We start from the raw sequence: 13,001 nt of genomic DNA, 5'->3' as shown, positions 1-13,001 counted from the left end.
GCATCTCAGTCCTTGGCACATAAATGTATCGAGCAGGTGACATATGCCCTCTACTGAAATTCACATGTGATGAAGCTATTCAGGCTGTTCGATTTCTGGGGTTTGCAGCGATCTCAGGATATGCTCGAGTTCAAGGTGCAGATTGCACACATATAGCTTTGAGAGCTCCATGGCAGCAGCTCTTGATGTTCATCAACAGGAAAAGGTTTCACTCACTGACCATTGGTGTGCAATCATCGGAAGGACATAGAACATGTTTGTAACAGGTACCCTGGGAGTTCCCATGATTCACATACATCCTGAGTCACTCCCAGATACTTTGCATCGAAGGGACTCAGTAATTACAGGGCTGGCTGCTTGGGGATAAGTGGTAACGAATCAAACAATGTCTCTAGACACCCACGTGTCGTCCTCAGAGCTATATTATCAATAAATACATGCTTATGGTCCTGGACTGTCTGGCACCTGGGTACTTCTTTCTGGTACCAACCAAATAAACACACTCAAAGTAACTCAGGGACAAAATTAAAAGGAGCAGCTCCCTAAAAGAAGGGGGAGCAGCTCGAACAAAAAACAAAGTCGAAAGAAAACTTAAAACATCAAATTAAAATGTGATTGTCGGAGTCTATTATACACCCCAGCCCCTGCGGTGCCCAGCGGGCACGGAAGGCGTCAACTGCACCCGCAGACACTGCATGTTCCCTCTCCAGGGACACCTGGCCATGAATATAGCCGCGTTCGAGGGGCAGAGAGTCGGGATGGACGACCCCATCAATCGCCCGCTGCCTGGACCTATTGATAGCTCGCCTTGCCAGGCCCAGGAGCAGGTTCACGAGGAAGTCATCCTCCCGACCCGCCCCCCTCCGCACCAGGCTGGCACCCTGGGTAGTGACTTATGACTCATATGAAAACACACTGCAGTCCTGGGCTGTTATAAGAAGGCAGTGATATATGCAGTTACAGCCTTTTTTGTTGTCCCTCAGAGCCCTTTGTTCATTGTTTTTGCAGCTGTACCTTGCAGCTCTAGCAGTCTCCCAGCCTTTGTTGCATTGAATAATTTTAACCCTTTCAACTTGCCAGGCCCCAGAAGATCACTGAAGACCTTCCTGAATTGTACTCTGGTCCCACTTAGTCTGACAGACAGGACGCCACCTGCCACTCCGAAGAAATCAAATTATTTCTGCAAACTCTTACCGCACCCCAGAAGATCCAGCAAGGCTTTGATGAATTGTGAGTCCACGCTTCCGTAACAGAATTCCGTATTGCTGCTCTTTACTCTTACATACTCGGTAATGATAGTCTGCCTACAGTCACATTAATGGCTAACAAATGCCCTTTAAATTAGCCTTGCCATGTCTCGCTACCACCTCCCGAATATACCTGCCCCCCCTAATTGGATGGCAATCAACAAGGACAAGTCACTAATTGGTTGCCTCATGCAAAGTTTTGCTGAATGCCATGCAACAACCTTGAGTGAAGTTGGGACCCAGGAATTATTCCAATATCAGTTTTGCAACACAGCCGGTAATATCCAACCCTATAAGAATGGAACTGGCAATATTTATAAAAGAGAGTTTAGAGATGGGTGATGTGGACAAAGAAGGGGCACAGACAGTTCTTGGAGTGGCTGGAGCTCAAAGATTTAAAAAAACGTGTTAAATTAGTAGGATAGAACACTGGCAACCAAATTGTGGGAGGGAAATGGAAGAGAAAATCAGAAGTCAGATTAGAGAGATGAAGAGGAAAAACAATTATTGTTCTGGGAGATCTTCATTACCCACTTATTAATTGAGACAAGGAGATAAAGAAAAGGGAACTGAAATCCTCAAGTACTTGCAGGACTGAAGATTGGCCAATGCAGAGCTCATTTTTAAAGGGGAAACAGAACTAATTCAGGTAATTACAGCCCAGCTAGCATCACATCTGTGAGAGGGACATTTTTAGAGTGTCTAATTAAGAATTAAATTACTAGCAATGCAGATAAAGGGAAAATAGAATGGGCCAAGATTGATTTCAAAAGGAATGATTGTGCTTGACAAACTTCACAGAGTTTGTTGAGTCGGTTCCAGGTTTGGTCGATGGGGAATTACAGAGAACGAAGTGTAGACTTCAAATATTTTGACAATGTCTCTACAGGAGCTTTCTGTCTCGTAAGATGATTGTTTGAGCCGTGGTGGTCAACTCTGTGTTAAGTATTTCCTGGTGTGGCTTAGAAACCCCATTTGACATGGTAATCTCTGCTGCAATTGCTGTAGTGGAAGACCGAGAAGGTTGAGAAGTTGTACGATTCACTGGCCTCTGTTTTCTCTGGATCCTCCTCTTATCCAGCTGAGCTTTTTGGTTCTGTTCACCTTTTTCAATGCCCTTCCAAACAATCAGCTTCCAGAGGTCATGGAGGTTAGCGAGTGTCTCCCAGTTATCGGCGACAATATCCACCATCATCATATCTTCCGTGCGAGTGTCCTTGTACTGGAGGTATGGACACCTAACAGGCCATGACCCAGTGGCCAATTCATGGTACAAATGGTCCTTGGCTATACAACTGTCATCCATCTGATAAAACAGCCAGTGCAATTGTTGCAAGTTTAACAATGTGCAGATGTTAATGGAATTGATATGCTCCAGGTGGTTGTGGAGCCTAGAAATATGAAGCAATCAATAACCAGATATCTTTTGACACAGATCATAGTGGTAGCATGTATGAAGGGATCAATAAAGAAAACAGCTCAATTGAAAAGGCAGGAGAAGTCATCGGTGACTCCAGTAAACAGTTGGAGAGATGGGTGGAACACTGCCACCAGGGAGAACGCTGTTATATAGGAAGTTGCAGATTCCATAGAAAGCCTACTTGTCGTGGAGCTACATACTGAATCTACAGTGGAGGATCTTTGGATGGCAACATCCTGGACTCTGACATTTGTCTTCCTGATGCCAATGGTCAAACCAAATCTCTTTCAGATGTCAGAGAGTCTGTTCATTTGCTGCTGACATGTTCCTTGGTATGGAATATTATTGCGGCATCATCAGCATGGAGCAACTCTCTGATGAGACCTTGATGCACCTTTGTCCTGGACCTCAGGTGAATAAGGCTGAACAGCTTTCCATCGGTTCTGGTATATGGGGAGACACTATCTGCAGAGGACATGAAGACAAATGTCAGCAACAAAGAGAAGAATATGCCAGAGTATTGGTTCCAGAACGCAACTTTGTTTGAATCCACTGTGGCTCTCAAAAGGTTCTGATGTTTCAACATCAGAGCTGACCTTGCCGAACATGTGATCATGGAAAGAGGAGATCACTTTGAGCAGCTTCACTCAACAGCCAATTTTCTCCAGCAGCTTAAATTAGACTGCTTCTGTTCACATAGCCGAGTGCCTTTCTGAGATTGATGAAGGTAAGGTATAGTGGTCTCCTTTGTTCATGGCAATTGTCCTGCAGCTGCCACACTGAGAAAGTCATGTCAATTGTCGACATTCTAGTTCTGAAACCACACTGGGATTTAGGATAGTGTTCAGCCAGGATCTGCAGGCTGACACGGACAAAATGAGAAAATACTTTTCCCACAATGTCTCAATAGTTGATGAATTCGCTGTGGTTGCCCTTGTTCTTGTACAGAGTCACAATCTTTGCATCACACATACCCTGGGTCACTGCAGTCTCCCTTCAGCTGACACAGAATCTCATACAGGTGCTGCAGAGTACTGGTTTCCCATGCTTGATGAGTATGCCATTAGCACTTGGAGCCTAATCCGTGGCAAGCGAGTCAATAGCTCAATATCCAGCTCTGCCCATGACAGGTAGGCTTTCTATAGATTCTGCAACTTCCTATATAACAATGTTCTCCTGAGAGTACCAACTCAAGGTAGTGTTCCGCCCATCTCTCCAACTGTTTATTGCAGTCACTGATGACTTCTCCTGTGTCTGAAGACAAGGCTGGCAAAAATACACTTTACACATTTGCCAGCAGATGGTGAAACATAATAAACCATTCATCGATGGTGAAGTTATCAAGGACGCTTCAACAGTTGCTGCTGACACCTTGGCCAAAGACTTTAAAAATAAAGATGAAATTATGACAGCTATCAAGAGCGAAGGGTGGAATTGTTGTCTGAGGACATCTCAGCAAATTAATGTCGACTTATCATGCTGTGAATGTTTCTCACTGCAGTTTGATGAATCAGTAGTTATGACAGATATGGTCCAGCTGATTGAATGCAATGTGACCAAAAACAAAGACTCAACAACAAAAGAGGACTTTCTCACTCTTTTGCCACTCCACTCAAAGGGAGGACAAGAAGCGAGGATATTTACAACAAATTCAAAACTCATATGACTGAGAAAAACATTCCGATCAAGAAATTGGTTTCTTTCACACCGTGAAAGCGAGGTAGCAATGCAGGCTTTGTGGCACTTTGCACATATGATCCTGAGTTCTCCTTTGTCAATTAGAACTGTGTTATCTATCAACAAGTGGGAGCGAGCTGGGTTATTGACTTTTCTCATGTAATGACAGTTGTTGTCAAGATTGTCAACTCAATTCATGCCAAACATCTGCAAATTTGTTTGTTCAAATTGTTACTCGAGTTTCATGCCACCAATGGTGAGCTCATCCTTCATGCAGAGGTAAGGTGGTTAATTTGAGGAAAAGTCCTCCAGAGAGTTTTGGATCTGCTCCCTGAAATTGTCACCTTTCTTAAATTTGAGGTGTACAGCGAGCTGTCAGATAATGCATGGATTGCTAGACTTGATATTTCTTACGGATATAAGCACAAAACTGAATGAACTGAATCACTGACTTTTAGGAGGGACAGAGACTTGTCACACATGATCAGTACAGAGAATGTGTTCAAGTTGAAAGTGGGCCTGTGGTCCTCCCAAATAAAGACACAGCCACTGGAGTGTGGTGACGAGGGAATTACTGAGCACTTCCCAAATCTGGAGACAAGGTTCCATCCAAACATCTTTGTCCCCCTGAACAAATTGGAAAACAAATTCAATAGACAATGTCAGGAGTTAGACAAGATTAAACAAATCACTATGCTTGTCTCACATCATTTTCTTCAAGTGGACATTGGAGAACCGACAGCAACATTTCGGCAGGTGTTTGAACAGAGCAGTGGCCTTGACGTAGAAATCATCACCATGCAAGATGACATAGAACTGAAAATTAGGTCAAGGGGCAAAGACTTTTGGGGATTTGTGAACAGAGACAAGTACCCTTTTCTGACATTCTGTGCACTCAAGGTGAAGGCATACTTTGGTTCACCTGTGAGATGGCTTTTTCCCAGATGAAAATGTCACTGATGCCATCTGATAGGCTGTATGAGACTGGCCATTTCAATCTACAACACAAACATCACAGCACTCCCAGAAAGTCAGAAAAGATGAGTGTTATGCACGGCATACATTTTAGGGGGTTTTCGTAAAGTCGAATTTTTAAGAGCAGATCTTGTGCTGCATTTAGATTCTGAAAGTGATCTTGTGCTTCAATCGGTTGGAGACCACTGTTGGAGAGTCCTGAGGATTGGGCATGTGTATCATAAACTTCAGTGCTTGCTTGAAACATGCAGTGCATACATTTCACACAGATCTTTTTAGATCTTTTGAGATTATTGCTTAAAATGCTAAATGTTAAAGTTTATTTATTAGTGTCACAGGTGGGCTTACATTAACACTGAAATGAAGTTACTATGAAAATTCCCTCGTACACACACTCCGGTACGCTGAGGGAGAATTTAGCATGGCCAATGTACCCAACCAGCATGTCTTTCGGACTGTGGGAGGAAACTGGAGCAACTGGAGGAAACCCACAGAGACACGAGGAGAATGTGCAGACTTCACATGGTCACCCAAGGTGGGAATCGAACCCGGGTCCATGGCGCTGTGAGGCAGCAGTGCTAACCACTGTGGCACTGCTGCCTCTGCTGTCTCCATGGCCGATTTGAATTCTGTGAACTTGAATTCATCCAAAATTTTACTTCCCGTTTACTAATGCATGTTAAGTGTCACATCTATTTTTCCTTTGAACACTGACCTGCATCAGCTCCCAGTCTGGTAATGCCTTTATTTCAAAATTAATTTTCTTGTTTTCAAGAGTGGGGAGCGAGCAGGAAAATTGAATTAAAGCCCAAAATAAGACATGAGTGTATTGAATAGTGGAGGACTTTTGAACACAAGGAATAGGAGCAGGAGTACATCTCCAGGGAGGGAGATAAAGAGGGATTTTAAAACGTATTTAGAAAGGTAACGAACAATGGAGAATTGGAACTGGGCAAGTATACAAACATTACTAACAAGATGCGAGGAGTCTGAGGCATGTGCCTCACCTGGAATCTTGTACTGACGTCCTGTCTGAAAGTTACAGGCACTTAAATTAAGATTAACTCCTGGGTTTCCTCTTTCTGATTAACTGTGGCATGTCCTGCCAGAAACTTAACAACGCTGCTATTATATCATACCCTACAGATCTGCCTCAACTTTCTTTCCTGATTTTGACAGTGTGAGGTTGGACATTGCACAGAAAAGTTCCCTTCGTTGCTAGCAACCCAGTGGAGATGTACTCCTGCTCCTATTTCTTGTGTTCAAATCTGTCGATAGGTTTACCCCTCCCTATTTCTATAAGCTTTTCTTCTCTCCAGTGCTGAGATGTGTGTGTTCACCTAATTCTGATCTCTTGCACAATCCTGATTTTCTTCTCTGCACGATTGGTAGTTGATCATTTAGCTGCCAGGATCCTAAACTCTAGAATTAATTCCTAAATCTTTCTGCCTCTCTCTCTCTTTAAGATACTTTTAAAAACCTACCTCCTTGAGCAAACTTTCAGCAGTAGTTGTAATGCCTCCTCCTTATGTGGTCAGGTCTCAAAATTTTGTTTGATAAGCACGACTGTGAAATGTTTTGGGGATTTTACTCAGTTAAAGGTGCTATATAGATGCAGGTTATTGTTGGGCTCAAAGAATTTACAGAGCTAGGGAGGGAGATAAAGAGGGATTTTAAAACGTATTTAGAAAGGTGACGAACAATGGAGAATTGGAGCTGGGCAAGTATACATACATTACTAACAAGATGCGAGGAGTCTGAGGCATGTGCCTCACCTGGAATCTTGCACTGACGTCCTGTCTGAAAGTTACAGGCACTTAAATTAAGATTAACTCCTGGGTTCCCTCTTTCTGATTAACTGTGGCATGTCCTGCCAGAAACTTAACAACGCTGCTATTATATCATACCCTACAGATCTGCCTCAACTTTCTTTCCTGATCTTGACAGTGTGAGGTTGGACATTACACAGAAAAGTTCCCTTACTCTCTTCAGAATTAGAACCATAGGTGCATTGATAAACTGAGTTTCATTAATAATGCTTGCAGGCTTTTCAAGTTAATGTCTAATTCAGCACCATTCTTTCTGACTGGTTACTCAGTTGTCTTGTTAATTAAAATGCATCAGAACATAGCGATAGGAAGAGGATATTCAGCACCTCAAACCTGAACTCCATTTGCTTGCCCTTTCTCCATATTTTTTGATACTTGGGACAGGGTTTTCTGGCCACGCTCACCCTGAAACTGGAAAATCCTGCATGAGGTCAACGGACCTTTCCATGGTCTGCCTCTTGCCCACTACGATTTCTGTGATGGGCGGAACAGAAAAATCCACCTCCATGACCCAACAAAATGTATTAATTGCAGTTCTGAAATTTTCAATTGACCTTGCCCCTGCAGTCTTTTGCAAGAGAGAATTCCAGAATTCCATGAATCCTGGTATGCAAAGGGATTATTAACTGCACACTAACAAAAATGTAAGAACTATTTTCTTCAAATACATCAACAGATCCCCAGAGTCCCACTGGTGAGCAATGGGAAACAAGGCGATGGAGACTGAGGTTTCCAAATGTGCTGAGGAAGTATCACAGACACAAGAGAGTTGAGGAAAGCTGGAAATGACCTACTGTAATGCTGTCGTGTTGCCATTCTACATGTCTTCTTCAGTGGCATCCACTATCCTCGAGGTTCTGCTGCAGGATTGAAGATTCGAGTGAGGGCTTGCACGGAACAGGCTAAACCTGTGTACCCATTTTGTGCAAGGGTCTTTAAACAGGCACAGAGTGTTCCCTGGCACATTAAAAGTGATCCAGTGCTGATTTCTGGTGGCTTGAAAAAGGACAACAGCAAGGACTAAAGAGGTGGCTATGCTGTTGACACCGTTTAGGTGTAATACCTTGCACCCAGAAATTGGGATAAATTACGATACTTGTATGTGCAAAAATGGGGAAGACACATACCAATTTCTCTTCTAGCAAATATTTTTACTGTAAGTGGGTCATGCCAAGTACCAGAATGTTGCACCAAGCCCACAATGTGAAAAAATGATGGCAGCTGAGTGAGGTGACTTTGTGCAAGCTGTCCCCAGCATACTCTCTAATTCAATCTTTTACTCTCGTTCTATGCTCTTAAAACTTAACTCTAACACCTTTAAATTGTCTAATAGTGTTCTCTTTGCTGATCTTTCTCTTCACCCTGTCTGGAATCTGCAACACCATATTCTGTAGCCTCTCCTTTCCTTCTACTCTATGTACTCCATGAACGATTCAGAAAGGGTGTCAGTGCAAGGTTCCAGTGAGACATTTGCTTTAGGCTTGTGCAACTTGCCTCTTGTTAGTCATGTATGTATACTTGCTCACCTCCAATTCTCCATTGTTTGTTTTGCGCACGGGAAACAATGCTTTTCACTCTATACCAATAATAAATCAAAATGTGAATTCTGTTTGATACCACTAAAGTTCTGACACTAATTCTGTGCCAAAGTCTGTAGTTTTTGTTACCCACAAGGAAAAATAAATTGCCAGCAAACATTTGGTCGATCTTCCTCAGCTGCAAACCCGCTATCCATTGCAAACACCACTGCAATGCCCAGGTTTGACGGTAATGTGTGTGCACTCTGCTCACAGGCAGCAGCTGGTCCCCAGGAGCCAGCCTACCGGCACGTGCCTCTTTCCCGCGGCAAGTGACACCTGGCAATGAGTGTCACACAATAGCGTCGCCTATCCAATAGATAGCGGGGGAGGGGGGGGGGGGGGGGGGGGAGATTTTACTTTATTCTTTAAAAGTGAGGGCAAAAGTAGAAGCAGAAACACCAGCACGTCTGAAGTACAAAATAAGTAATAGTAATTGTATTTGAAATGTTTACTTATTTCCGCCTGTGTGTGAATACTGTTATATTTTCTGGTCTCCCTCCCACACCGCCCCCCCCCCCCACAAGTGTGGGTGATGGGCTGAGCCATTGTGACCGAGCAATGGCGCTGGGCAGGCGGTGACGGGGAGCCGGGACCATCCCGTTCAGTGTCGGCGCTGACCTGACACGTTGTGGCTGAACAATTTTTTGCACTGTATTTTTTTTAGAAAGAAAAACAGTTTCGAGGAATCGGTTCGTGTTCCTCATCCTGACTCTCCGTTTCTCGGCTCCAGTTTCTCGGTGACATCGAGGTTGAATCGGGAGCTTCGCGTGTGTGCGGGCGCGCGCAGGCGCGTTGGCCGACCTGCCGAGCCGCCATGTTGCAGACTCTGTTCGAGAGGTCGGGGCTGAAAACGGTGATTGAAACTTTGGCGATATGGTGCGGCTACAAACTGAACCCCCGGTCTCGGTTCGCCATCCTCTACGATTTCATGTACAACTTGCTGTCGTTCCTGTGGACCACGAACCTGGGCATCGTCATCTTGGTGATCGCGGTTTTGCTAATAGTCTGGGGCCTCGTGGTCTTGATCATGAAATTCGTGGGCAAGTTCATCCAACGGAAGAAGGAGAAGGAGAAGAAGAAGAGCTTACTGAAGTCAGTAAAATCGACGACTGCACACTATCCGCGCTGCAAGGTACGTGCCCGGGGTTGTCCTGTTACTGAGTATTGGAATACCCCGTGTTTGTGTGTGACAGGGAGTTAATTGGGTGTTTGGGAGTCTTGTATTGTCCACCTCCCATTATCACCATCATCTGCTGTTGGAAAATATTTTGTTCATGTGCTTAATCGCTGCAACGTACAATTTGTCCAAATTTACCTCTACCTTTTAACAGGTCGTAATTTTCTTGATTTAGGGAGGCGGCAAACAACGTAATTATTTGGAACATTTTTCAGTCTACCAGCTTGTATCCTCCTGGTAGATTTCTATATCCCATTCAGCACATTAAACTTTATTCGCACCACTACATGCACAATGTGTACCATCTACAAAATGCACTGCAGAACTCATCAAGGTTTCTTAGTCAGCACCTTCCAAATTCTCAACCTCCAGCACCAAGAATAACAAGGGCAGAAGATGCAGGGGAACACTACAATCTACAAGTTCAACTTCGTCAAGCAAAATCAGGCCTTCGCACTATATCACCATTCTTTAATTGTCATGGGTAATAAATTCTGGCCTTGCATACAAAATCGCAAAGATTAGTGGAAAACGAGAGGGTTGGGAAATCTTTAAAGGCCAACAGAGAGCTGCAAAAAAACTATAAAGAAAAGTGAGATAGACTATGAGAGTAAACTAGTTCAGAATACAAAAACAGACAGCAAAGGTTTCTACAGATATATAAAAAGAAAAAGAGCGGCGAAGGTAAACATAGAAGCTAAGCAGGGGGATTTAATAATGGGAAATGAGGAAGTGGCCGAGGCATTGAACAGGTATTTTGTGTCGGACTTCACAGTGGAAAACACAAATAACATGCCCCAAATTGATGATGAGAAGGCAATGACAGGTGAGAATCTAGAAACGATCATTATCACTAAAGAAGCAGTGTTAGGTAAGTTAATGGGGCTAAAGGTAGTGTTATGGTTGAGGTTAGAAACTCTAATGTATTTTATGAAGCCCATCTGAATCATAAATGTTGTATCTTGAATTTGGCTAGGATAAACATGATATATTCCACTTCAGGTGTGATTCAAAAGACCCAAGGAAGCTTTTGTGGATCAAAGTTTATTTAAGAACATAGTTAACATGTATAGTAAGAAAATTAGCAAGAATTTTTTCAATTGCAAACAAGAAACAAAACAACCGCTATAATGTATAAAACCCTTAACAAAGATATCTAATGTGTTCCAATCAAACCAAAACCCTTGCCATAGAGAAAACCCTTTAAACATGTTCAGCAAAGTCTACTGCTCACGTGATAAGGGAGATTGAGTCCTTTGGTTGAAGTCTGCAGCTCTCTGGATTTATTCTGCACAGTTTGAAGACCAGGCAGCTTCCCAACGCACCAGAGAGACTCTGGTCCAGCCCCAACAACAGCAGATATTCACCCTTCAGGAAAACAGGAGAATTTCCAAAGAAAACAAAACCGGGAGAGAGAGAGAAAACAATTCCTTTTATCTTGCTGTCTCTTCTAAAACTAAAACTCAAACCTGCAGCTCTGAACTGAAAAGTAAAAAACCGTCCAAAAACACATGACCATCCTCATAACAATGCAGGATTGCAAAGCTAATTCCAAAGCAAACACCACAAACAACCCCATTTAAGACACTTGAGCAATAAAAGGACATTTCCAGTCAAGCCGGCAACAATGACGTCACTGAAGCTGTGAGCTAAGAAACCACTGAAGCTGTGAAAGCTGCAGAAGTCATGTTTTTAAAAAAAACTTTCTTTAAGGTACACTAGCATCACAGTAGACAAGTCTCCTGGCCTTGAAGGAATGCATCCCAGGATACTAAAAGAGACGGTGGGGGAAATAGCAAATGCACTCGTGGTAATTTATCAAAATTCGCTGGACTCTGGGGCGGTTCCAGTAGATTGGAAGGCAGCAAATGTGACGCCACTGTTTAAAAGAGGAGATAGAAAAATGGTGGGTAACTATAGGCCAGTTAGCTTAACTTCTGTAGTGGGGAAAATGCTTGAAGCTATCATCAAGGAAGAAATAGTGAGACATCTGAATAGAAATTGTCCCATTGGGAAAACACACGATGGGTTCATGAAAGGCAGGTCACACTTAACTAATTGAATGAAATTCTTTGAGGACATTACGAGCATAGTGGACAATGGGGAACTGGTAGATGTGGTGTATCTGGATTTCCAGAAGGCATTTGACGAGGTGCCGCACAGAAGGCATTTGACGAAGTACAGCACAAAAGGCTTTTGCATCAGATAAAGATGCACGGCATTACGGGTAATGTATTAGCATGGATAGAGGATTGGTTAACTAACAGAAAGCGAAGAGTGGGAATAAGTGTGTGTTTTCCTGGTTGGCGATCAGTGGCTAGTGGTATGCCTCGGGGATCAGTGTTGGGACCGCAATTGTTAACAATTTACATAGATGATTGGGGACAAAGTGTAGTGTGTCAAAGTTCGCAGATGACACTAAGATGAGTGGTAGAGCAAAGTGTGCAGAGGACACTATAAAAGTCTGCAAAGAGATACAGAGAGTTTAAGTGAGTAGGCAAGGGTCTGGCAGATAGAATACAATGTTGGTAAATGTGAGGCCATCCATTTTGATAGGAATAACAGCAAAGTGGACTATTATTTAAATGGTAAAAAATTGCAGCTTGCAGAGGGACCTGGGTGTCCTTGTACATGAATCACAAAAAGTTGGTTTGCAGCTGCAGCAGGTAATTAAGAAGGCAAATGGAATTTTGTCCTCGAAAGCTAGTGGGATGGAGTTTAAAAACAGGGAGGTTATGTTGCAGCTATATAAGATGCTGGGGAGGCCACACCTGGAGTACTGTGTACAGTGTTGGTCTCCTTACTTGAGAAAGGATGTCCTGGCGCTGGAGGAGGTGCAGAGGAGATTCACTCGGTTGATTCCGAGTTGAGAAGGTTGGCTTATGAGAAGAGACTGAGTAGACTGAGATTATACTCTTTGGAATTTAGAAGAATGAGGGGGGTGTTATGGAAACATATAAAATTATGAAGGGAATAGATAAGATAGAAGTAGGGAGGTTGTTTCCACTGGGGGGCGAAACCTGAAAATAAGGGGGAGCAGATTCAGGATTGAGTTGAGGAGGAACCTCTTCACCCAAAGGGTTGTGACTTTGTGGA

General features: G+C 43.3%; 1 protein-coding gene across 1 annotated transcript in view; it reads left to right on the top strand.

The window, feature by feature from the left end:
- LOC144499441 (uncharacterized) overlaps positions 1–8,172 on the top strand; it is a 65,600-nt gene extending 57,428 nt beyond the window's left edge. Inside the window, exons 3-5 of the mRNA XM_078221427.1 lie at positions 1,081–1,230; positions 5,066–5,213; positions 7,983–8,172. Of these exons, the coding sequence (XP_078077553.1) occupies positions 1,081–1,230; positions 5,066–5,213; positions 7,983–8,172 (488 nt within the window). The remainder of the gene's footprint in view (positions 1–1,080; positions 1,231–5,065; positions 5,214–7,982) is intronic.
- The last annotated feature ends 4,829 nt before the right edge of the window (positions 8,173–13,001 follow it).

The sequence above is a fragment of the Mustelus asterias genome, chromosome 10 (assembly GCF_964213995.1).
Source record: "Mustelus asterias chromosome 10, sMusAst1.hap1.1, whole genome shotgun sequence".
NCBI lineage: Eukaryota > Metazoa > Chordata > Chondrichthyes > Carcharhiniformes > Triakidae > Mustelus > Mustelus asterias.
The sequence above is the reverse complement of the archived record's forward strand: the minus strand, read 5'-3'. Positions and strand labels throughout refer to the sequence as shown.